Genomic DNA, 27,500 nt, shown 5'->3' with positions numbered 1-27,500 from the left:
GAACTGCCTTTCTCGATGACACACTACCTTTCTTGAGTTATCCTGAGTGGCTGACCCCCCGGGGTTAGAAATCCGAACGAAGTTGGAAAAATTTAGATTCAGAAAAGATATAGGAAAGCACTGGTTTGGTAATAGAGTTGTGGATGCGTGGAACAAACTCCCGAGTACACGTCACTGAAGCTAGAACCTTGTGTAGTGTTAAAAATAGGTTAGATAAATACATGAGTGGGTTTGAGTTGGACCTGCTTCGCATGGACCAGTAGGCCTGCTACAGTGCTCCTTTCTTATGTTCTTATATTGTATAGCTCCTTCCCACTACCTGGTTGAGCTCTTTATATTAAAATAATAATATATTAAATCGCAGGTTTGCCTCTAGTGTTTCCATACCCTGTACTTTATTTATTTAAATAAATTTTGTTATATGTTACACATAATCATTTTTATTATTAAATGCGTAGCAAGCAATAAATCAATTTGTTAGAAAAAACTTATTTGCAATTGATATTGTATACACATAGAAAACAGGTTGGATAAATACCCATAATCTGTTATCCCACTGTCAGTGTGGAATTTATTTTATGGTGCCTATAAAAGTGCTATGTTCTTCATTGTAAGAATATTTCCCATGCTATAAGTGCTACGTTCCTTACTGTATGACTTTCTTCCATCAGTTATACCCAAGAGCTGGGCATGACTGATGGAACAGGTTAGCGAACAGGTTGAAGATGGTATCCCTTGTACCACGATTCCATGGTGACCAACTCTAGTGAATAGATGGTTCCTGGGTTGGCGAACTTATGGCACCCGTCCCCAAAGTTGGAACATGGCAGGCACTGCCGCCACAAACTAATTTTGTTTTCAGTTTTCTCCGGTCAAATTTCTTAAAAGCACAAAGATATATCAGCGGGGAAAAATAATCTGACCCGACCTAATTTGGAAATATTGCAGAGGGATTGATTTTGACAATTTTGAGATGTAATTGATTGATTTATAAAATATGTCAGTTTGAAGGTAAAAAATGATGAAAAATTAGACACATGTGCAACATCTGGATATCTTTATTGTAGACGTTTCGCCATCCAGTGGCTTTATCAATACAAATTCAAGGACATAATTGGAAGACAGAAGAACTGTATACAAAAGAATCCCGCCTACCAGTGACTATGCCCTCGTCTGCAACCCGTCCCTTTCCACTTTGACACCAGTATATAAGCGCCAGCCTTCTTGCCTGTGCTCAGACCAGATGAACTGACCAGAACAGTGCTTGAACGGCATACGTTGCAACATTGCAGCACCCTTTCTCCTTCGTGAGCCAGAGACAGGTTTGCCAGGACTCCGGTCTTGGCAAACATTATACATACATGCCTGTGCTCAGAGTGCAATGGACAAGTGTAGTAGTAGCAGCAGCAACACACACAGCAAGAGGCATTCTTGAGCTTCCCCAGCACTCGGGCTTAATGCCCAAAGCTGGGGTGTGGCTCCAAGAGGATCCTGTAGTGCTTGCTGCCTTTGCACCTCCTGACATCGTCTGCTGCTATGCACCTGCCACACCCTTCGAACCTAGTGTGGGCGAGGTTTGTGGCAGCCCAAGGTGCCCAGTTTTTTCCTCCGAGCCCCGTGGGGGCGTGGAATGGGGCTAGACTTGGGGACAGGTGGTCCCAGAAGACGAGGAGGTACTTGTACTGCCTCCCATGGCAGACATTGGTCTGAGACACTCCCACCACAGAGAGCCAATGCCGGGCCAACTCTTGGAAAAGGCCCAGGCCGGGCGATTGTACCGGCGAATCTACAAAGAAGAATTACCTGTTCTCCAGAATCACACCAACTCCAAGGCCGAGGAACTGATTACCTCATTTTTGGTATGTAGTTCTTCTGTCTTCCAATTATGTCCTAGAATTTATATTGATAAAGCCACCGGATGGAGAAACGTCTACAATAAAGACACCCAGATGTTGCACATGTGTCTAATTTTTCATCTTGTCGGTATTGTATACCATTCATGTACTACATAAGAAATTGTTAACTTAAGAGGTGAACTTAGAGATAGGTTAGTGAGCGGATCAGAGCAGAAAATTGCAAAAAAACAAATGAGATTCTGAAACTCGGAAATTTCATTCCTGAAACTTTTGACTCTGAAAAAAAAATAGCCAATGGTAGTATTAACAATATTTGCATGACTTGAGTCAGCTTTCAGTGACGAACTTAGTCCAGCCTAATTATAGAAGCAGCAGAGACGTAGGGGGGAAACTAGCGTCTCATGAAGGTATCTCTAAACAACCCAACACGAAGCCTGGTAGATCTGTGATCGTGTTGCATTTGTTTACCTGGAGAGAGTTTTGGGGGTCAACGCCCCCGCGGCCCGGTCTGAGACCAGACCTCATCTACACAGGCCTCTCTACACAGGTGTTATATATGTCTACAGAGGTGTTACATATGTCTACACATGTGTTACATGTGTCGACACGTGTTACATGTCTACACATGTTACATGTGTCTGCACAGGTGTTACACATGTCTACACACAGGTGTTACATATGTCTACACAGGTGTTACGTATGTCTACACAGGTGTTGCACATGTCTAATCCATCGCTACTCATCCCTGTCTCTGGAAGCTGGCCCGACTGAACTCGTCCGAAAGACATGCTACAAGCGAAATTATTTTCCGATTCAGAAATATGGTATATAGCTTATAAGATTTTCTGTTTAACAATGTTAAGTAGGCCTAAGGCTGTGAGGTGTGGTGAGGCCTCTCAACCGTCGTTATCTCTGTTACTAAATTAAATCATTAGGCTTTTCTTTGTTCCTCAACCTGAGACCTGCGAATGTTGTGTTGTTCGTTGTATTTCACTCTCATCGCTAATATCTTGTAAAATAACATAAAAAGGAGCACTGTAGCAGATCTACTGGCCCATGCTAGGTAGGTTCAAGTCATTTACTAATACTGACAGGTGTACACCTTAAGAACATAAGAAAGAAGGAACACTGCACCAGGCCTACTGGCCCATGCTAGGTAGGTTCAAGTCATTTACTAATACTGACAGAAGGTGTACACCTTAAGAACATAAGAAAGAAGGAACACTACAGCAGGCCTACTGGCCCATGCTAGGCAGGTTCAAGTCACTTACTAATACTGACAGAAGGTGTACACCTTAAGAACATAAGAAAGAAGGAACACTGCAGCAGGCCTACTGGCCCATGCGAGGCAGGTCCAAGTCACCCACCGGCCCAAGCCTAGTCACGGTAGGTCACATCCACTTAAGGAAGGAGCACGGCATCAGACCCAGTAGCACAAGCTAGTCAGGTCCAACTCACACCCACTCATGAATTTATGTAACCTATTTTTAAAGCTACACAACGTTTTAGCTTCTAAGACAACCTTCTATTATAAATATCAGAAAAACATTGTGATTATCAAATTTATTAAGATAAATAATGTATATTTTTTTTAATTCTTACCTGTAGTTTACCTGGAGGGTATTCAGGGGGTCAACGTCCCTTCGGCCCGGTCCATATCCAGGTATCGTGATGGTGGATCAGGGCCTGATCAACCAGGTTGTTACTGCTGGTCTGGTGATTCTTGTGAAAGAGAGCAGGTAGATCACAGGATTGTAGATGAATGGTTCAGAGAACCGACATGTTGATAAATTAGACACATGTGCAACTCTTGGGTATCTTTATTGAGGAAACGTTTCGCCACACAGTGGCTTCATCAGTCCATACATAGGAGAAACTAGAAGAACAGGAGGAGAATGAGGTAATCAGTCCCTCAACCTTGAGTCGATGTGTTCAGTCCATCAATCTTGAGTAGAATACGGCATATGAGCGGAGAAGCAGCTTATAAACCGTATGGCAGGAGAGGTGTAGCAGTCATAGGTAGTGTTACATTTGTTCAATGTGGAAGTAGGTTGTGTTAGTACATGTGGTCACAGGTGCTGGTACATGTGGTCACAGGTGCTAGTACATGTGGTCATAGATCACAGGTGTTAGTACATGTCACAGGTGTTAGTACATGTGGTCACAGGTGCTAGTACATGTGGTCACAGGTAGATCACAGGTGTTAGTACATGTGGTCACAGGTAGCTCACAGGTGTTAGTACATGTGGCCACATGTAGATCACAGGTGTTGGTACATATTGCCACATGTAGATCACAGGTGTTGGTACATGTGGATCACAGGTAGATCACAGGTCTTGGTACATGCCATCACAGGTAGATCCGTGGTCACACGGATACCTGGTCACGGAGGTGTGGTTATTTTCCCAAATTTCTACTCTCACTCATCGTAAGGAAAAAAAAATGTATCCCTGAAATGTAAACGATATATATGTTTTCAAATTAATGCCAAGGAATAAATATGAACTTTGAACTGTAAATATTGACAGGAACCTCCAATGGTAATAAGTCATTATCTTCGTTTTGCTAAATACTTACTGTATAGCCCTTGTGGCTTAGCGCTTCTTTTTGATTATAATAATAATCGCTAAATACTTATAACGTATTTATTTTTGGTCATAGCATGTGTATGCCCTCGAGAACATTGTAAAGAATTTTTTTTTTTTTTTTGTATATTACGTACTTGATTTTTTTTTTCTGGAGTTATCCTAGTTAATACACACTATGTACGATAACTGTACTTACGTGTACCTGTGCCTAAATAAACTTACTTATGTACTTGCCAAGTGTCTATCGACAAGTGCCTTTGACAACTAGTAACTACTACTACTACTACTTACTCCAACGTAAATAAGATTTACATTATTTGAAAACACTAGAAAAAAAATGGATGCTGGAGCAGCAGCCTCGCGCGATCACCACGACGCTGACTTAAGTTTCCAGTGTGTTATTATCGTTGCTCCTGAGTCTAGCAAGAACAGAAGGAATGTAACTCAATACATATAACTACTGAGCTTGACTGTGCAATAGTATCTGGAGGACTCGGGGAAAGTTGCAGTCAGTTCGATTAGATTTCAGGAGGATAAACAGGCAGTTAGGCAACTGCTGTAGCTAACGTCTTGGAAGGGGAGGGAGGGAGAGAGAGAGTCAGCTGATAGTATGGCAGAGAGGCTTGCGGTGTTGGAAGGGAGGGAGGGAGGTGAAGGAGAGACTTATACTGGGAGGGAGGTAAGGTTGGTGTCACCCCGTCTGCTCCCTGACTCCATCAGTGTGGCAGGCACCCCAGCAGCGGGCGTTTCAAATTAGAGGCACCTAGTGGATCGAGGTACTACTTCATCAGTGTCACTATCTCCTTGACACTCCCTCCTTGGCACTAGGGTCAGCGACACGTAGGTGTCTTCAGAACATACGGGCCGCAACACACAAGAGACTGCAGAACAATACGGGTTGTACCACGTGTCCACAGAACAACACGGGCCGCTCCACACAGGTAACTCTTGAGATCATAAGCATACACCTCTCCCTGTCCTAGTACCAACACTCTCCCTGTGCTAGTACCAACACTCTCCCTGCGCTAGTACCAACACTCTCCCTGCGCTAGTACCAACACTCTCCCTGTGCTAGTACCAACACTCTCCCTGTGCTAGTACCAACACTCCCTGCGCTAGTACCAACACTCTCCCTGTGCTAGTACCAACACTCTCCCTGTCCTAGTACCAACTGTCTCCCTGTCCTAGTATCAACACTCTCCCTGCGCTAGTACCAACACTCTCCCTGTCCTAGTACCAACACTCTCCCTGTGCTAGTACCAACACTCTCCCTGCGCTAGTACCAACACTCTCTCCCTGTGCTAGTACCAACACTCCCTGCGCTAGTACCACACTCTCTCCCTGCCATTACCAACACTCTCCCTGTCCTAGTATCAACACTCTCCCTGCGCTAGTACCAACACTCTCCCTGTGCTAGTACCAACACTCTCCCTGTCCTAGTACCAACACTCTCCCTGCGCTACCAACACTCCCTGTGCTAGTACCAACACTCTCCCTGTGCTAGTACCAACACTCCCTGCGCTAGTACCAACACTCTCTCCCTGCGCTAGTACCAACACTCCCTGCGCTAGTACCAACACTCTCTCCCTGCGCCATTACCAACACTCTCCCTGTCCTAGTACCAACACTCTCCCTGCGCTAGTACCAACACTCTCCCTGTGCTAGTACCAACACTCTCCCTGTCCTAGTACCAACACTCTCCCTGCGCTAGTACCAACACTCCCTGTGCTAGTACCAACACTCTCCCTGTGCTAGTACCAACACTCCCTGCGCTAGTACCAACACTCTCTCCCTGCGCTAGTACCAACACTCCCTGCGCTAGTACCAACACTCTCTCCCTGCGCCATTACCAACACTCTCCCTGTGCTAGTACCAACACTCTCTCCCTGCGCTAGTACCAACACTCCCTGGGTTAGTACCAACACTCCCTGTGCTAGTACCAACACTCCCCTGCGCTAGTACCAACACTCCCTGGGTTAGTACCAACACACTCTCCCTGTGCTAGTACGAACACTCCCTGCGCTAGTACCAACACTCCCTGGGTTAGTACCAACACACTCTCCCTGTGCTAGTACCAACACCCCCCTGCGCTAGTACCAACACTCCCTGGGTTAGTACCAACACTCCCTGTGCTAGTACCAACACTCCCCTGCGCTAGTACCAACACTCCCTGGGTTAGTACCAACACACTCTCCCTGTGCTAGTACCAACACCTCCCTGCGCTAGTACCAACACTCTCCCTGGGTTAGTACCTACACACACTCCCTGTGCTAGTGTCAACACTCCCTGCGCTAGTACCAACACCTCCCTGCGCTAGTACCAACACTCTCCCTGGGTTAGTACCTACACACACTCCCTGTGCTAGTGCCAACACTCCCTGCGCTAGTACCAACACTCTCCCTGGGTTAGTACCAACACACTCTCCCTGTGCTAGTACCAACACCCCCCTGCGCTAGTACCAACACTCCCCTGTGCTAGTACCAACACTCCCCTGCGCTAGTACCAACACTCCCTGTGCTAGTATCAACACTCCCTGTGCTAGTACCAACACTCCCTGTGCTAGTACCAACACTCCCTGTGCTAGTACCAACACTCCCTGTGCTAGTACCAACACCCCCCTGCGCTAGTACCAACACTCTCCATGGGTTAGTACCAACACTCCCTGTGCTAGTACCAACACTCCCCTGCGCTAGTACCAACACTCCCCTGCGCTAGTACCTACACTCCCTGGGTTAGTACCAACACACTCTCCCTGTGCTAGTACCAACACTCCCTGCGCTAGTACCAACACTCCCTGCGCTAGTACCAACACTCCCTCCCTCTGTTAGATCGAGTTTCCATTTCCAGTGATCTCACATATCACTACTTTCTTGGGATTTTATTGCAGTAATGTGCTAAGTAGATTTTCTTTTAGACCTCGAGTATATAACATAAAACATTGTTAACAGCGTCCTTAAGAGCACAGAGATACAGACACATGAAAAGTACATTACGTACATTGCTAAATGTACGTATACTTAACAGTGTCTTATTTCCATTGGGGCCCTTTGTTGTGTGTATGTTAACATCTGTGTCTTTATAACCGCTGTAAAAATCTCTGTTACAGTTGAAAAACAACCTTGTAGATTTTACAAATAAATTCTCAGTTATATTTGGCCAATTTGCTGTTTTAAGTGATTATTTTGCTCTACGATAGAAGTAAGTTTATTTAGGTACAAGTACACATAAACACAGGTACACAAATTATCATACGTAGTAACATGTGTACATTACGTAGGATAGCCCGAAAAAAAAGTCAGTGATGTATTTCCATTGGAGTTCTGCCCATCGTCATAAAACTAGGTACCTTGTCAGCGGCTGTCGTGGGTCGCATCCTGGGCTGCCCATTGTTGCGTTGTCCAGGGGAAGACATATTTGCTACTATGCAAAACAATCACGGAAGGAGTTGAATGATAGCTCTAGGTCTTTCGTGTTACAATCAACACATCAGGAGTTTGCAGTGTTGTTGGAAAGAGGAGGAAGTCCAAGTAAATACGATTGCTGAACTCAACAATGGCGCTTCCTGTGATCATATTTGCTTGGACGACCTCCTCCTTTCTGCAACGTTGCAAGATCCTGATGATGTGTTGATTGCAACACGAAAGGCCTAGAGCTATCATTCAACTCCCCCGCGGTTGTTTTGCAGGAAGAGAACCGAAGGGCTCCAGTGGATTCAAATTAGACGAAATTAGATTTAGAAAGCACGGATTTGGCGCATCACAAAATGCAATGAAATTCTAATACATATAACAGTGACTCAGGATTACAAGATTAGTCTGGAAAACGAGGGAGATGCGCTACAAGGAAAGATAATATGAAGTGAGCCTAATACAATCTTAGAAGAGGGAAGAACTAGAGGAGATATGATAACGACGTTAAAGATGCCCTGGTTGATAGAAACGATAGTGACGCATCTGTTTTGGAATGTACACCGATAATGTCATCGCCTCACTGAAGTCTCCTGGCTCAGGCTGGCATATTTCATTACCTTGTGTATGTACCGTGTGTGATGGTGTGTGACCCACCCTGTGTGATGGTGTGTGACCTACCCTGTGTGATGGTGTGTAACCCACCCTGTGTGATGGTGTGTGACCCACCCTTTGATGGTGTGTAACCCTCCCTGTGTGATGGTGTGTGACCCACCCTGTGTGATGGTGTGTGACCCACCCTGTGTGATGGTGTGTGACTCACCCTGTGTGACGGTGTGTGACCCACCCTTTGATGGTGTGTAACCCACCCTGTGTGATGGTGTGTGACCCACCCTGTGTGATGGTGTGTGACCCACCCTGTGTGATGGTGTGTAACTGGGAAACATTGTGGGTATTCCCACAATGTAATTATAATATATAACAGTGTAGCAGGACACCGTGGCTGTTACCATTGTTTAATTAAAAAGATTTAAGACAATCAGAAAGTTACAAGAAGTTCTTCGTTTTGAATGAGTAGGACTCCAGGAGGGAGGAGGTAGGACTCCAGGAGGGAGGAGGTAGGACTCCAGGAGGGAGGAGGTAGGACTCCAGGAGTGAGGAGGTAGGACTCCAGGAGCGAGGAGGTAGGACTCCAGGAGGGAGGAGGTAGGACTCCAGGAGGGAGGAGGTAGGACTCCAGGAGTGAGGAGGTAGGACTCCAGGAGCGAGGAGGTAGGACTCCAGGAGTGAGGAGGTAGGACTCCAGGAGTGAGGAGGTAGGACTCCAGGAGGGAGGAGGTAGGACTCCAGGAGCGAGGAGGTAGAACTCGGCGTCGTTCTGTCTGAGAAAGAACTTAGTTGCAAGACCCACTCCTGCCTTCCCCTCTCTCACACCCTGCATCCTTGTTTCTACACAAAATTGGATACATCAGCAGTGTGCTGCTTCTCTATTGTATATCATAATTACACGGTGTAATAACAAAAAATAGAAAACAATAACAATATGTTTATTTACTACAAGTACATGGGGGCGTTGACCCCCGGAACTCTCTCCAGGTAAACTCCAGGTAAACATGTACAAGGTATACAGGTTTAGCTGACATCAGTGACATACTACTATATAGAAAGCCGCTTGTTATGCTGAGCATTTCGGGCAAATTAGATCAGTTTTGTCCCAGGATGCGACCCACACCAGTCCACTGACACTCAGGTACCTATTTTATACAGGTGTAAGGAGACACACGTAATGTTTTCACCCTTGACGGGACTCGAACTCCGACCTTCATTGTGTGAAGCGATAGCTTTTGCCACCAGGCCACGAGCCACCGTGAAATAATAATAATAATAATAATAATAATAATAATAATAATAATAATAATAATAATAATAATAATAATAATAATAATAATAATAAAGGAGAGGATGAGGAGGTAGCGAAAGAAGTAGACAAGAAGAACAAGAAGAGAGAGAGAGAGAGAGAGAGAGAGTGGGTGTAGAGGAGGTAAAATGTGGAAGGAAGAGGGAGGAGGAGGAGGGATGGTAGAGAAGCCTTAGTAACAATTTACCGCCCTCCCTCCCTCCCTCCCTCCCTCCCTCCCTCCCTGCCCCCCCCTCCCTCCCTCCCTCCCTCCCTCCCTCCCTCCCTCCCTCCCTCCCTCCCTCCCTCCCTCCCTCCCTCCCTCCCTCCCTGCCTCCCCTCCTCCCCTCATTTTCGTTCCCTCAGTTTGTCCAACTTCCTTCACCTTATTCGTTTATCAGCTTATACACTCTATCCTTTCTTTATTCCCATTATTCTGTCCTTCTCTTCCATTTTCCCCAAGGTGGAGTGTTATCTCTGAATGGTGGTAGTTGTTACGAGGGTGTGTTTGAATGGTGGTAGTTGCTACGAGGGTGTGTTTGAATGGTGGTAGTTGTTACGAGGATGTGTTTGAATGGTGGTAGTTGTTACGAGGATGTGTTTGAATGGTGGTAGTTGTTACGAGGGTGTGTTTGAATGGTGGTAGTTGTTACGAGGGTGTGTTTGAATGGTGGTAGTTGTTACGAGGGTGTGTTTGAATGGTGGTAGTTGTTACGAGGGTGTGTTTGAATGGTGGTAGTTGCTACGAGGGTGTGTTTGAATGGTGGTAGTTGCTACGAGGGTGTGTTTGAATGGTGGTAGTTGCTACGAGGGTGTGTTTGAATGGTGGTAGTTGTTACGAGGGTGTGTTTGAATGGTGGTAGTTGTTACGAGGGTGTGTTTGAATGGTGGTAGTTGTTACGAGGGTGTGTTTGAATGGTGGTAGTTGTTACGAGGGTGTGTTTGAATGGTGGTAGTTGTTACGAGGGTGTGTTTGAATGGTGGTAGTTGTTACGAGGGTGTGTTTGAATGGTGGTAGTTGTTACGAGGGTGTGTTTGAATGGTGGTAGTTGTTACGAGGGTGTGTTTGAATGGTGGTAGTTGCTACGAGGGTGTGTTTGAATGGTGGTAGTTGTTACGAGGGCATGTTTGAATGGTGGTAGTTGCTACGAGGGTGTGTTTGAATGGTGGTAGTTGTTACGAGGGTGTGTTTGAATGGTGGTAGTTGTTACGAGGGTGTGTTTGAATGGTGGTAGTTGTTACGAGGGTGTGTTTGAATGGTGGTAGTTGTTACGAGGGCATGTTTGAATGGTGGTAGTTGCTACGAGGGTGTTTGAATGGTGGTAGTTGTTACGAGGGTGTGTTTAAATGGTGGTAGTTGCTACGAGGGTGTGTTTGAATGGTGGTAGTTGTTACGAGGGTGTTTGAATGGTGGTAGTTGTTACGAGGGTGTGTTTGAATGGTGGTAGTTGTTACGAGGGTGTGTTTGAATGGTGGTAGTTGTTACGAGGGTGTGTTTGAATGGTGGTTACCTGGAGGTTACCTGGAGGTTATTCCGGGGATCAACGCCCCCGCGGCCCGGTCCATGACCAGGCCTCCCGATGGATCAGGGCCTGATCAACTAGGCTGTTACTGCTGGCCGCACGCAGTCCAACGTACGAGCCACAGCCCAGCTGATCCGGCACTGACTTTAGGTATCTGTCCAGCTCTCTCTTGAAGGCAGCCAGGGGTTTATTGGCAATTCCCCTAATGCTTGATGGGAGGCTGTTAACAGTTTTGGGCCCCGGACACTTATGGTGTTTTCCCTTAGTGTACCAATGGCGCCCCTACTTTTTATTGGGGGCATTTTGCATCGCCTGCCCAGTCTTTTACTTTCGTAGGGAGTGATTTCTGTGTGCAGATTTGGGACCATTCCTTCCAAGATTTTCCAAGTGTAGATTATGATATATCTCTCCCTCCTGCGTTCCAACGAGTACAAGTCAAGTGCTTCCAAGCGTTCCCAGTAGTTAAGGTGCTTGACAGAACTTATACGTGCAGTAAAGGATCTCTGTACACTCTCTAGATCTGCGATTTCACCTGCTTTGAATGGAGATGTTAATGTACAGCAGTATTCCAGCCTAGAGAGAACAAGTGATTTGAAAAGGATCATCATGGGCTTGGCATCTCTCGTTTTGAAAGTTCTCATTATCCATCCTATCATTTTCTTTGCACGTGCGATCGTGGCACTGTTGTGATCCTTGAAAGTGAGATCCTCAGACATTACTACTCCCAGGTCCCTTACATTAGTTTTCCGCTCTATTGTATGGCCGGAGTCAGTAGTATACTCTGTTCTAGTTATTATCTCCTCCAGTTTTCCATAACGGAGTAGTTGGAATTTGTCCTCATTGAACATCATGTTGTTTACCGTTGCCCATTGGAAAACTTTGTTTATATCTTCTTGGAGATTAACCGCGTCCTCAGCAGATGACAGCCTCATGCAGATCCTAGTATCATCCGCAAAGGATGATACGGTGCTGTGGTGTATATCTCTGTTTATGTCTGATATGAGGATAAGGAATAAGATGGGGGCGAGTACTGTGCCTTGTGGAACAGAGCTCTTCACTATGGCAGCCTCCGATTTAACTCTGTTGACCACTACTCTTTGTGTTCGATTTGTTAGGAAGTTGAAGATCCATCTCCCCACTTTCCCAGTTATTCCTTTAGCACGTATTTTATGGGCTATTACGCCATGATCGCATTTGTCAAATGCTTTTGCAAAGTCTGTGTATATTACATCTGCATTCTGATTTTCTTCCAGTGCATCCAAGGCCATGTCATAGTGATCCAGTAGTTGTGAGAGGCAGGAGCGACCTGCCCTGAACCCATGTTGCCCTGGATTGTGCAGATTTTGGGAATCCAGGTGATTTGCAATCCTGCTTCTTAGCACTCTTTCAAAGATTTTTATGATGTGGGACGTCAGAGCTATTGGTCTATAGTTCTTAGCTAATGCTTTGCTGCCACCTTTATGGAGTGGGGCTATATCCGTTGTTTTAAGTGACTGTGGAATTTCACCCATGTCCAAGCTCCTCCTCCATAGTGTACTTAGGGCACGCGAGAGGGGTTTCTTGCAGTTCTTAATGAAAACAGAGTTCCACGAGTCTGGGCCCGGGGCTGAGTGCATAGGCATGTTGTCAATGGCTTTTTCGAAATCTATCGGAGTTAGGGTAATGTCGGAAATCTGGCATACATTTATGGAGTTTTGAGGCTCATTCATGAAGAAATCATTTGGGTCGTCGATCCTCAGACCAATTAGTGGTTCACTAAACACAGAGTCGTACTGGGATTTCAATATTTCACTCATTTCCTTGTTGTCATCTGTGTAAGTCCCATCCTGTCTGAGTAAGGGCCCGATACTAGATGTGGTATTTGCCTTGTTTTTGGCATATGAAAAGAAATATTTTGAATTTCTTTCAATTTCACTAATAGCTTTAAGCTCCTCCTGCCTCTCCTGGTTCCTGTAAGAGTCATTTAGCTTAAGTTCGATAGTTTCCACTTCCCTGGTCGCTAGCGCCTCCTTTCGTGTATCAGATATTCTAGCACTCCTGAGGAGCTCAGTGACTCTTCGTCGTCTTCTGTAGAGGGAGCGTCTTTTTCTCTCCAATTTACTCCTGCTCTTCTTCTTTCTTAGGGGAATATGCCTAGAACATGCTTCGGCTACCAGGAAGTTGATCCTTTCAAGGCACTGGTTTGGATCCATGTCATTTAAGACATCTTCCCAACATGTTTCGTTTAGGACATGGTTTACCTGGTCCCAGTTGATGTTCTTGTTGTTGAAGTTGTATTTTGTGAAGACACCTTCACAGGTACATGCATTCTGCTGATCAGGACCCCTATGCATGTACATCTGGACTTCGATTAGGTTGTGATCGGAATTAGTTGTTTTTGATATTCTTATGTCTCTTATCAGGTCCTCATTATTTGTGAAGATAAGGTCAAGTGTGTTTTCTAGTCTTGTTGGCTCCACTATCTGCTGGCTTAAGGTGTGTTTTTCGCAGAGACTTAGTAGCTCATGTGTGTGTGACCTTTCTTCTGCGCTACCTCCGGGGATTGTTTCAGCTATAACATTATTTGCTACATTCTTCCATTTTGTATGCCTTAGGTTGAAATCACCAAGCAGTAAGATGTTTGGGGATGGAGCTGGAAGGTTTTCCAAACAGTAATCAATTTTCAGTTGTTACGAGGGTGTGTTTGAATGGTGGTAGTTGCTACGAGGGTGTGTTTGAATGGTGGTAGTTTACGAGGGTGTGTTTGAATGGTGGTAGTTGCTACGAGGGTATGTTTGAATGGTGGTAGTTGCTACGAGGGTGTGTTTGAATGGTGGTAGTTGCTACGAGGGTATGTTTGAATGGTGGTAGTTGCTACGAGGGTGTGTTTGAATGGTGGTAGTTGCTACGATAGTGTGTTTGAATGGTGGTAGTTGCTGCGATAGTGTGTTTGAATGGTGGTAGTTGCTACGAGGGTGTGTTTGAATGGTGGTAGTTGCTACGAAAGTGTGTTTGAATGGTGGTAGTTGCTGCGATAGTGTGTTTGAATGGTGGTAGTTGCTACGAGGGTGTGTTTGAATGGTGGTAATTGCTACGAGGGTGTGTTTGAATGGTGGTAGTTGCTACGAGGGTGTATTTGAATGGTGGTAGTTGTTACGAGAGTGTGCTTGAATGGTGGTAGTTGCTACGAGGGTATGTTTGAATGGTGGTAGTTGCTACAATGGTGTGTTTGAATGGTGGTAGTTGCTACGAGGGTGTGTTTGAATGGTGGTAGTTGCTACGAGGGTGTGTTTGAATGGTGGTAGTTGCTACGAGTGTGTTTGAATGGTGGTAGTTGTTACGAGGGTGTGTTTGAATGGTGGTAGTTGCTACGAGGGTGTGTTTGAATGGTGGTAGTTGCTACGAGGGTGTGTTTGAATGGTGGTAGTTGCTACGAGGGCGTGTTTGAATGGTGGTAGTTGTTACGAGGGTGTTTGAATGGTGGCAGTTGTTACGAGAGTGTGTTTGAATGGTGGTAGTTGTTACGAGGGTGTGTTTGAATGGTGGTAGTTGTTACGAGGGTGTGTTTGAATGGTGGTAGTTGCTACGAGGGTGTGTTTGAATGGTGGTAGTTGCTACGAGGGTGTGTTTGAATGGTGGTAGTTGCTACGAGGGCGTGTTTGAATGGTGGTAGTTGTTACGAGGGTGTTTGAATGGTGGTAGTTGTTACGAGAGTGTGTTTGAATGGTGGTAGTTGTTACGAGGGTGTGTTTGAATGGTGGTAGTTGCTACGAGGGTGTGTTTGAATGGTGGTAGTTGCTACGAGGGTATGTTTGAATGGTGGTAGTTGCTACCAGGGTATGTTTGAATGGTGGTAGTTGCTACCAGGGTGTTTGAATGGTGGTAGTTGCTACCAGGGTATGTTTGAATGGTGGTAGTTGCTACCAGGGTGTTTGAATGGTGGTAGTTGCTACCAGGGTATGTTTGAATGGTGGTAGTTGCTACCAGGGTATATTTGAATGGTGGTAGTTGCTAGGGAAGTTCGTTTGAATACTCAAAGTCCCCCTTCCCCCGGCCCTCCCACCCTTCTCACGTGGGTCTTGACGTCACTGTTGGCCCTTCACCCCCTCCCCTCACTCACCCTCCCCTCCTATCCCCCCCACATCTTTTTTTTTCTCCTTTTTTTACAGCTGTCTGTGACCATTTTATTTTTAATCACTCTTGTTTGCTGCCGTTAACCGCACTCTCTGTTCACTCATTAATCACGCTTTCTTCTGTCTATCGAATATGCTCCGTTCCTGCCTCTATCCCTCTAAACATGCTCTGGAAACATGGTAATAATAATTTATATTTCACAGACCGGGCCACGGGGGCGTTGACCCCCGAAACCCTCTCCAGGTGTCCAGGATGCGACCCACACACCAGTCGACTAACATCCAGGTACCTATTTTACTGCTAGGTGAACAGGAATAGCAGTTGTTTTTAGGAAACACGCCCAAATGTTTCCACCCGCACCGGGGATCGAACCACGGACCTCAATATGTGAGCTAAGGGCGCTACCAACCGAGCTTTTGAAGACCACTTTATTCTAATATATTTCATGAGCCAAAATATTAATGTAAGAGTGACCACCTCATTACTGAGTGTGAGACCAACGGCTCCTGGAGAGGATGGTATACCGTGTATTTTCCGGCATATAAGGCGCTCCCTTTTTTTCCCCCCCCCTCAAAATATCTTGGAAAATCATCCTGCGCCTTATATACTCAAGGTCAGAGTCAAGGATAGGCCTTGGGTTACGCTTTAGCAGTTGCTTATTAACTTTACGTTACAACTGGTTTGGAAACATCGTGCCACAAGCAGCCGACACTCGTGCGCCTTATATGCAGGAAAATACGTTGACTTGCGATATCCTCTGAATTTTAAGGCAAGTCCCAGATAGTCTTGTGTTAGTGCTGCATTGTTTTCATTGCTTCATGCTTCTTGGACCAATAGTTTCTCTACCTAAGGTGCCACATATACAACCTTAATTTTTAAAGGGGTGGACCGGTAAGCCAGCGGAAGGCCTCGGTCAGATAACCAAAAGCTCCAGCTGTTGGTCACCATATGACTAACACCCGCGTCAGGAAACACCTCTCCTGTTTCCTGAAGAACCTTACCTAACCTGAGGTGCAGCAGCCTGATACAATTCGACTATTGCCACTGACCTGACTTTTATAACACCATCTATAAGGATTATTGTTAATTATACCTGAGAATGAGACCCCAACTCTCACTTCATCTCGTATCGTCACATCGTCTCAATAGTTTTTTTGAATGAGGGTATAATGGTAGAATTACCGACATAAATGGAAATAATTGAAGCTCTGTAATGGTTTGACGAAACTCCTGGAGGGCGAAACGTTGCCACAATAAACTGTCACATTAGTTGTATCTATGCCCTTTTACCTAACATTTTATTAACAGGGAAAGATTGCAGGAATATTATTACCATCTTTCTCATCTCACAATTTTCCACCAGTTTTACCACATTTATTGAGTTTAGGTCTGCACTTGATATCACAAATGGAATTGTTATCCTGCATGAACTAGCCAGAATGAATATTGATGGGAGCCTGCTTAGTTGGCTAGTAGGTAACCTATTAACTAGACTTACCCTCTCTTCCCTACCAAGGTATACCATAGGTATGTATTTGAGAAACATACTTTGGCCTCTCTCTCTCTCTCTCTCTCTCTCTCTCTCTCTCTCTCTCTCTCTCTCTCTCTCGCTCTCTCTCTCTCTCTCTCTCTCTCTCTCTCTCTCTCTCTCCCTAAACAAATTTGAATCTTTCAAAAAAATATTTCACCTCGTTTTGTTGCCGTTTATCGAACCTCTTTTTTTTCATCCACTAAAATACATTTCAACGTCGCATTAGTATATATACCCCACCTCCGATGTTATCAATTTTATATATACCACCTCTAAGACCCTCCACGGCATATATACCACCTCTGAATACTAACGTTTCCACGCAAGAGTCTGTTGACCTCACATAGGGATAAAAATTCACGTGCACCAGGGACCCTGCATCAGAAGCGTTTTATTCAAAGGAATACAGCTCCTTGTTCTCCTCTCCCCAGGGGAGGGTTTTTGTATACTCCCAGGACCTCGCATTTTACTGATACTATATTATCCTTTAAGGGTACGTCTGTATTGTTGGATTATCCCTTCAAGAGAGGACTCTTAATGCTATTTTATTACCCCCTGAGGATAGGGTTCTTATTGGTGCTTTATTACCAGTCAAGAGAGTGAGAATATTTGGGGAGAGGGGTAACTAAAGTAACATCCACGGATATACCCTAGTAGTCACACATACAATACTGCGATTTTTGTTTGACGAAATGTATAGTAAATTTATTTAGGGTATTCCGGGGATCAACGCCCCCGCGGCCTGGTTCGTAACCAGGTTTCTCGGTGGATCAGGGCCTGATCAATGAGGCTGTTACTGCAGGCCATACGAAGTCCAACGTATGAACCACAGTCCGGCTGATCCGGCACCGACTTTAAGTATCTCTTGAAGGCAGCCAGGGGCTCCCGTTATGGCCGGTTGGGTCCACGACGCTTATTGTGTTTTCTCTTAGTGTATTAATGGCGCCCCTACTTTTCACTGGGGGTATGTTGCATCGCCTGCCAAGTCTTTTGCTTTCGTAGGGAGAAAAATAGTAGGTCTGATGTAAGCAACTATAGGCCTGTTAGTATACTCAGTATAATGTCTAAAATTCTAGAGAGGGCGGTGTATTCTCAAGTAGTTAAGTACCTTAATGACAACAGCATTCTCCATAGCTATCAATCGGGCTTTAGAAGATCCTACTCAACCGACACCTCCCTTATTAATCTGATGGATTACCTGAGAACTGAAATGTCAAAGGGGAACCTCATAGGTATGGTAACCTTAGATCTGCAAAAGGCCTTCGATACTGTCAACCACAATATATTATGTAATAAACTTCAAGCTATCGGTATAGGTTCTGTAGACTGGTTTAAGTCCTACCTTAGCAACAGGAGACAAATAGTCAAAATCAACAAAACAGAATCAGAACCCCTGCCGATAACATGTGGAGTTCCCCAAGGTAGTATTCTAGGTCCCTTATTATTCTTATATTATGTCAATGATATGCCTATCAGTGTCAAGTGCAAACTCCTCCTGTATGCAGATGACAGTGCTCTGTTAGTGTCAGGTAAAGACCCACAAGATATTGCTAATGTTTTAACACTGGAACTGGAGTCCTGCAGCAAATGGTTAGTAGACAACAAACTATCATTACACCTAGGGAAAACTGAAGCCATTCTCTTTGGCACGAAACATAAACTAAGAAGGGTAAATAATTTTAATGTTCAATGTAATGGGGAGCCCATCACTTTGGTTTCATCAGTAAAATATTTGGGAATCCCGTTTGACCCATGCATGTCAGGAGAATTGATAGGGAACAGTGTAGTAAAGAAAGCGAATGCCAGACTGAAGTTCCTATATAGACAAGCACAGTGTCTACCTACTGAGGCTCGCAGGACCCTATGTCTAGCCCTTATACAATGCCATATGGATTACGCTTGCTCTTCTTGGTGCTCTGCCTTGACAAAAAAAAACTGAAAGATAGACTGCAAATCACCCAGAACAAAATCGTAAGATTCATCCTGGGGCTGGGACCAAGAGAACATGTAGGCCAGGATGAATTACAGCAGTTGGATATGCTGAATGTTGAAGACAGAGTAAAACAACTGAAGCTAAATCATGTTTATAAAATTGCTCACAAACAATGTCCAGAATATCTTGCTGTCAATTTTGTCAAGGTTGGGAACCAAAGCAATCATAGTACTAGGGGGAGAGAGCACAACTTTGTAGTACCCACAGTCATTGGACAGGCTTCAAACACCTTTTATTGTACAGCAATAAAGGAATGGAACAGACTGCCCGCACATGTCAAAGCCAGTCATAGTATGAACCAGTTCAAGAAGAGTGCCAAAAGGTGTTTGTTGAATGTAGCTACAGAAAGGGAGGGGAATGATTTTCTATTTTTTAGCTAACATACGTGTAAATTTTACCATATTCCTAGTAATGACCCTCGTATTGTAGATAGTCTTAATGACCTTGGTGTAGTAGATAGTCTTTTTAGTATGATAATAAGATGTTATCTTCATTATAGAATAATAAGAAAATATTATAACCTTCATATTATAATAATAAGGTAAAAGGACCCCAATGGAAATAAGCCACTCTGTCTGACTTTTTTTTGGGTTATCCTAGGTTCTCTACACATATGCTGCTATGTATGATAATTCTATGTAACTGTATTTGTGTATACCTGAATAAACTTACTTACTTATTTCTTGTGTGCAGATTAGGGACCAGTACCTATAGGATTTTCCAGGTGTAGATTATGATGTATTTCTCGCCTGCGCTCCAGTGAGTACAAGTCAAGCGCTTCCAAGCGTTCCCAGTAGTTAAGGTGTTTGATGGAACTTATATATGCAGTAAAGGTCCTCTGTACATTCTAGATTTGCAGTTTCACCTGCCTTATATGGAGATGTTAGTGTACAGCAGTATTCCAGCCTAGAAAAAACAAGTGATTTAATAAGGATCATCACTGGCTTAGTATCTCTTGTATTGAATGTTCTCATTATCCAACCTATCATTTTCCTTGCAAATGTGATAGTGGCATTGTTGTGGTCCTTGAAGGTGAGATCCTCAGGCATTACTACTCCTAGGTCCTCTACATTACTTTTCCGCTCTATTGTGTGATTAGATTTTGTAGTATACTCAATTCTAGCTATTATTTTCTCCAGCTTTCCATAACGGAGTGGTTGGAATTTGTCTTCATTGAACATCATATTGTTCTCTGTTGCCCATTGGAAAACTTGGTTTATATCTTCTTGGAGGTTAACAGTGTCCTCAATGGATGACACTCTCATGCAGATCATAGTATCGTCTGCAAAGGATGATACAGCGCTGTGGTTTACATCTCTGTCTATGTCTGATATGACGATGAGGAGCAGGATAGGGGCGAGTACTGTGCCTTGTGGAACAGACCTTTTCACTATGGCAGATTCCGATTTAACTCGGTTTACCACTACTCTTTTTGTTCGATTGGTTAGAAAGTTGAAGATCCATCTGCCCACCTTGCCGGTTATCCCTTAAGCACTCATTTTGTGTGCTATTACACCGTGATCGCACTTGTCAAAGGCTTTTGCAAAATCTGTGTATATTACATCTGCATTCTGTTGATTTTCCAGTGCATCCAAAACTGTATCATAGTGATCCAGTAGTTGTGAGAGGCAGGAGCGACCTGCTCTGAACCCATGTTGCCCTGGATTGTACAACTGTTGGGAGTCCAAGTAGTTTGCAATCCTGCTTCTTAGAACTCTTTCAAAGATTTTTATGATGTGGGACGTTAAAGCTATTGGTGTGTAGTTCTTAGCTATTGCTTTGCTGCCACCTTTATGGAATGGGGCTATATCCGTTGTTTTTAGTGACTGTGGAATCTCACCCGTGTCTGTGCTCCTTCTCCATAGCGCACTTAGAGCCCGCAAGAGGGGTTTCTTGCAGTCCACGAGTCTGGGCCTGGGGCTGAGTACATGGGCATTTTGTCAATGGCTTTCTCAGTGCCTAGTGGAGTTAGGGTTCTGTGAGAAATTTGTCATACATTGACAGGGTTTTCAGGCTCATTCATGAAAAAATTATTTGAACTGTCTATCTTTAGACTTATTAGTAGCTCGCTGAACACAGTCATATTGAGATTTCAGTATTTCACTCATTTCTTTGTTATCTGTGTAGGCTCCATCTTGTCTGAGCAGGGGCCCTATACTAGATGTGGTATTTGCCTTGTTTTTGTCATATGAAAAGTAATTCGATTTTTTTTAAATTTCAGTAAATGAGTTTAGCTCTCCTTGTTTCTCCTGGATCCTGTATGAGTCCTTTAACTTAAGCTCAATATTATCCACTTCCCTCGTTAGCACTTCTTTCCGTGTTTCAGATAATGTAGCTTTCTTGAGCTCAGTGATCCTTCGCCTTCTCATGTAGAGGGAGCGTCTCTCTCTTTCCAGTTTACTTCTTCTCTTCTTTTTCCTTAGGGGAATACACCTTAAACATATTTAAGCTACCAGAAAGTTGATCTTTTCACCTAGTATAATCCCCGATAAAAGTCAGACATAGGGACTTATTACCATTGGTATCCTTGGGATGACCGCACAGTCAAGATGTCCTGAGTGTATGTATGTGTGTCCTTTCAGCCATATTGTCAGTATCGTCAATGCTCATGTCATAGTACTGTAAAAAGAAACTGGAAATCGAAGATAATGTAAATTTTTAAATTCGAAAACTCAGACTTATATAAAAAAAATAGTTGGAAAGTAGACAATATGGTTCTAACAAAGACTTGATGGGAGGAAGCAGCAGTAAAGGGTTTGTGTCAAAGAATTCATAGTGATTATGAAAAACAGAAGAAGGGAGTAGAATAGACAAGTTGATGAACTCTGAATCTTGGTGTTTACCTGGAGTCCCTTCCGGAGGGCAGCACCCTCAACCCTGGGCCGGTCCCTAACCAGGCCACCAGGTTATTGGCCTGATCAGTCGATCTGTTAGTGCCCGTTGCCCGCGGTTCAACGTATATACCACAACCGAGCATTTTATAATCTCCTGGTCATTATAAAACGAATGCCATTTTATGGGAATCTTCGGTGAATAGTAAAAATTTGTAAACCTCTTATGGCTGAATTTATTGTTTTAATGAACGAACGGTTTATTTCTGCTGTATTATACGTAGTATGCTTGTTGCATATTAATGCAATAATATATATATATATATATATATATATATATATATATATATATATATATATATATATATATATATATATATATATATATATATATATATATATATATATATATATAGTTTTAAACTTTTTATTATTGTATTTGTTGTTTTAATAACCGGATGGTTTATTTTTACTGTATTTTTTTCCACTTGGCACACCGGTTGTATATGAGTTTATATTTTTTGTGTATACAGCACATCGAATAAATTTTCCGTTGCAGCACTGCAGATCCCCTCAATCCTTCACCCTCACACTATGTACCTAAACATTCTGGCGTTTGCCGGTGAAAAATTTTCTGTCCGTGAAGTGTGAAATTCTATGATCTTTTTTTTTTGAGGGGGGTTATCCTAGGTAGTTTACGTATGTGTTATTATGTAGGGAAATATTTGTGTAATTGGGACTACATGAGGTTAGGTTGTATAATATAAGGGAGAGCCGCAGTAAGGCTCAGTCACAGTGTCGCTTCGTTTGAAAGATTTTTTCGGTATTGTATATGCGGTATTAATATATTTTTTTGTGGACTTATTATGACATTTGCATATTTTTTCTAATTGAATTTTGCTTTCCAAATGTTAGAGAGAGAGAGAGAGAGAGAGAGAGAGAGAGAGAGAGAGAGAGAGAGAGAGAGAGAGAGAGAGAGAGAGAGAGAGAGAGAGAGAGAGAGAGAGAGAGATGTGTCACAGTTGTAATGTGGAGAGGGAAATGTGGTTAATATTGTTTTATACTTTATTGGCGTCCACAGCACCATCTGACGAGACGCCCGGACGCCGCCCCTGCCACGCCCACACTCCTCTCCTGCCACGCCCACACTCCTCTCCTGCCACGCCCACACTCCTGAGACGCCCACAAACCCTCTCCTGTCACGCCCATGTCCAGTGACGACCACATCCGTTCCTAACACGGTCACATCTTTCTCTTGTGACAAACACATTCTTCTGGCACGCCCACACTCCTATTCTGACACGCCCACATCACCTATTTTGCCCACACCTCCTTGCCGCCCACACGACCCACTCAAACACCTTTCCTCTTCCCTACTCTACCAAAGCAAAGGTGTGTTGAAGGAGAGGTAACAGCAGAGTGATCAAGAAAGAGAAACACAGATTTCACCAGAGTGAGACAAGAAGACAACACACATCTCAGTTGTTCTCTCAGAATTAACAAGGGACATCTTCCCTTGAGCGAGTGGAAACAGAAAGGAAGAAACACAGGGAGAAAGGGAAAAAAGAAGGGAGAGAGAAGGCAGAAGTGATCACAATGGTCGCCACCAAGAAGAAAACGGAGAAGAGTCGCCTGCTGCCGTGGTGGCAGCCGGAGTCGACCATAGCAGCCCCTCCCTCCATCACTACCTACGGTGGGTGAGTATAATGCTTGCTCTGTTTTTTGTTTCTGCTGTGGTCGAGTCTCAGCTCCAGGCCCTTTTCTTTCACGAGTCTCAGCTCCAGGCCCTTTTCTTTCACGAGTCTCAGCTCCAGGCCCTTTTCTTTCACGAGTCTCAGCTCCAGGCCCTTTTCTTTCACACTGGTCGATACTGGGTTCATTCTCTCCTGGCTTTGATAACCGTGGATGTGAATGAGAAACAATGGTTAGGATGTTATTGTTGATGAGTTAAGTGAGGTGGGGATGTGACTTTCAAGGAGGGGTGTTAATGTTGCAGTTTAAAAACTGTAGTGTAAAGCACCCTTCTGGCAAGACAGTGATGGAGTGAATGATGGTGAAAGTTTTTCTTTTTCGGGCCACCCTGCCTTGGTGGGAATCGGCCAGTGTGATAATAATATATATATATATATATATATATATATATATATATATATATATATATATATATATATATTATATATATATATATATATATATATATATATATATATATATATATATATATATATATATATATATATATATATATATATATATATATATATATATATATATATATATACAAGGAATTCGCAAGAGCAGGCGAAATATACACAAACACTGATCTCTGACTGAAGGAGACTCGAACCTACGAACCTTGGAACAAGGTGCGCAGTGTGGGTAGATTGGTAAAGCACTGCGTACCTTGTTCGTAGGTTCGAGTCTTCATATATATATATATATATATATATATATATATATATATATATATATATATATATATATATATATATATATATATATATATATATATATATATATATATATATATATATATATATGTGTGTGTGTGTGTGTGTGTGTGTGTGTGTGTGTATGCTCTGCATAACAAGGGGCTTTCTATGTGGTATGTCTGTATAAGTTGTACTTGTACTTGTAGAAATAAAGATTATTATTATTATCATCATCATCATCATTATTGTAGGTGGACTCATTTTTCCGGCTGTATAGACTGGACTGATAATTTGTGATGGGTACATCACAATACGTCACATTTTTGACTCAGTTTTGTATATTTGGTGCATGATATATTTTTGGTGGCTGTCTTAATTATCTGCTCGTGCAGGTTGCAGTGGAAAGAATTGCTAAAAATGTTGTGTGGAAAAAATAACTTTCGTATTCTATGTACGTGTGAGAGAGAGAGAGAGGGGGGGCGGACAGGTTGGAGGGTGATAGGGCGGCAGGGGGACGGGAGGGTGGGACGGGGACGGGAGGGAGGGACGGGGACAAGAGGGAGGGACGAGGAGGGAGGGGGACAAGAGGGAGGGACGAGGAGGGAGGGGGACAAGAGGGAGGGGAAGTTTGTCAGGTGGAACAAGTCAAATTGGACCACAGAGACTGAGAGTCTATCAGTGTGTCAGTTACGAGTCAATAACATGAGTGCAGGCTCAGAGCCGGCCTGCCTGCCAGCCTACCAGCCTGCCAGTGAGTTTAGAGTGAATGACGTAACTGCTGGCAGAGTCTGTGCGCCTGTACGTATGGAGTAAACAACATAACTGCTGGCAGTCTGTCTGTGTCTTTGAAGTGTATAAGTGGTTACTGGTAGTGTCTGTACAGGGCTTTGGTTCTCCTTTACAACCGTGATACTACTAATACTACTACTACTACTACTACTACTACTACTACTACTACTACTACTACTACTACTACTACTACTACTACTACTACTACTACTTCTTCTTCTTCTTCTTCTTCTTCTTCTTCTTCTTCTTCTTCTTCTTCTTCTTCTTCTTCTTCTTCTTCTTCTTCTTCTTCTTCTTCTTCTTCTTCGTCTTCTTCTTCGTCTTCGTCTTCGTCTTCGTCTTCGTCTTCGTCTTCGTCTTCGTCTTCGTCTTCGTCTTCGTCTTCGTCTTCGTCTTCGTCTTCTTCGTCTTCGGTAAAGTTTAACATCTCACCTGTCAAGGTGCAGGTCTGGAAGGCTTGTCCTCGACACACCGGCGCCAGCATCTCAGCTACAAGCGTCGTCTCCTTTCCATTTCTGTATGAATGTCTGTCCCTGTAAATAATCTTTCCGCTTTTGTGTATTTGCGCTCATCACGAACGACGTTTACAAGAACAAATTCATGTGTTTGGTAGAAGATACACACACACACACACACACACACACACACACACACACACACACACACACACACACACACACACACACACACATACATAAACCTTTGTGTGCCTAGGGAGACATGCTCGGTGTTATGGTCACCCCAAGATCTTTCTCCTTGAGTGAGGTTTGCAGCCTTTGTCCTCCTAGCCTATACATACTCTGCTGCAAAGAAAACTGCAGACAGAGTATAGACTAGGAGGACAAAGACTGCAAACCTCACTCAAGGAGAAAGATCTTGGGGTGACCATAACACCGAACACGTCTCCGGAAGCACACATCAACCAGATAACTGCTGCAGCATATGGGCGCCTGGCAAACCTGAGAATAGCGTTCCGATACCTTAGTAAGGAATCGTTCAAGACACTGTACACTGTGTACGTCAGGCCCATACTGGAGTATGCAGCACCAGTTTGGAACCCACACCTGGTCAGGCACGTCAAGAAATTAGAGAAAGTACAAAGGTTTGTAACAAAGCTAGTTCCGGAGCTCAGGGGAATGTCCTTTGAAGAAAAGTTGAGGGAAATCGGACTGACGACACTGGGGGACAGGAGGGTCGGAGGAGACATGATAACAACATACAAAATAATGCGTGGAATAGACAAGGTGGACAGAGACAGGATGTTCCAGAGAGGGAACACAGAAATAAGGGGTCACATTGGAAGCTGAAGACTCAGACGAGTCACAGGGATGTTAGGAAGTATTTCTTCAGTCATAGAGTCGTCAGGAAGTGGAATAGTCTAGCAAGTGATGAAGTGGAGGCAGGAACCATAAATAGCTTTAAGACGAGGTATGACAAAGCTCAGGAAGCAGAGAGAGGACCTAGTAGCGATCAGTGAAGAGACTGAGCCAGGAGTTGAGTCTCGACTCCTGCAACCACAGTTAGGTGAATACACACACACACACACACACAGGAGGCAGGATCCATGCATAGCTTTAAGCAGAGGTATGATAAAGCTCATGGTTCAGGGAGAGTGACCTAGTAGCGACCAGTGAAGAGGCGGGGCCAGGAGCTTGGACTCGACCCCTGCAACCTCAACTAGGTGAGAACTAGGTGAGTACACACACACACACACACACACACACACACACACACACACACACACACACACACACACACACATGCAAAATGAATTCTTACTTTCATAAGGACATTTTTTCTCATCTTCCTGAGAGGTCTTTCCTGAGAAGTTTCCGCATTTGGACGCTGAGAAGTTGTGACAGTTGTTGGTCCTGGAGACGTGTCGGGTTTAATGCTGCCGGCCACATGCCTGACACAACACTTACCAGGGTTCCAACCGTAATGAAATTGAATCAATAAACACCTGCAGCACATGCACTGGGACATAAATAAACATGTGTATGAGCGTTCGTGCGCGCACGTATACACACACACAACTGGAAGCTGAAAACTTAGATGAATTACAGGGATGTTAGGAAGTATTTCTTCAGTTATAGAGTTGTCAGGAATTGGTATAGTCTGGTGAGTGATGTAGTGGAGGCAGGACCCATACATCGCTTTAAGAAGAGGTATGATAAAGTTCATGGAGCAGAGAGAGAGTGGATCTGGTAGTGACCAGTAAAGAGGCGGGGCCAGGAACTATGAATAGACCCTTGCAACTACAATTAGGTGAGTACACACACACCTAGAAAGAAATGAGCTTAACAACAGCCAACACGGTTTCAGGGAAGGGAAAATCCTGCGTCACAAACCTACTGGAGTTCTATGACATGGTGACAGCAGTAAGACAAGAGAGAGAGGGGTGGGTAGATTGCATTTTCTTGGACTGTAAGAAGGCGTTTGACACAGTACCACACAAGAGATTAGTGAAAAAACTGGAGGACCAAGCAGGTATAACAGGGAAGGCACTACAATGGATCAGGGAATACGTGTCAGGAAGA

General features: G+C 44.0%; 1 protein-coding gene across 3 annotated transcripts in view; it reads left to right on the top strand.

Annotated features, from left to right (window-relative positions):
• Positions 1 to 27,500, top strand: part of LOC128689204 (uncharacterized) — a 520,741-nt gene that overhangs the window by 464,477 nt on the left and 28,764 nt on the right. The window contains exons 1-3 of one of the 3 annotated variants that reach the window (XM_070086180.1): positions 5,059 to 5,385; positions 15,588 to 15,669; positions 22,821 to 23,436. In XM_070086180.1, coding sequence (XP_069942281.1) covers positions 23,336 to 23,436 — 101 coding nt within the window. In that variant the 5' untranslated portion in view covers positions 5,059 to 5,385; positions 15,588 to 15,669; positions 22,821 to 23,335. Of the gene's footprint in view, positions 1 to 5,058; positions 5,386 to 15,587; positions 15,670 to 22,820; positions 23,437 to 27,500 lie in introns of those variants that run through there. The other 2 variants (XM_070086179.1, XM_070086181.1) reach the window with 2 other exon arrangements.

The sequence above is a fragment of the Cherax quadricarinatus genome, chromosome 18 (genome assembly GCF_038502225.1).
Source record: "Cherax quadricarinatus isolate ZL_2023a chromosome 18, ASM3850222v1, whole genome shotgun sequence".
NCBI classification, from domain to species: Eukaryota; Metazoa; Arthropoda; class Malacostraca; order Decapoda; family Parastacidae; genus Cherax; species Cherax quadricarinatus.
Note: the sequence above shows the minus strand (reverse complement) of the source record. Positions and strands in the feature narration are given on the sequence as shown.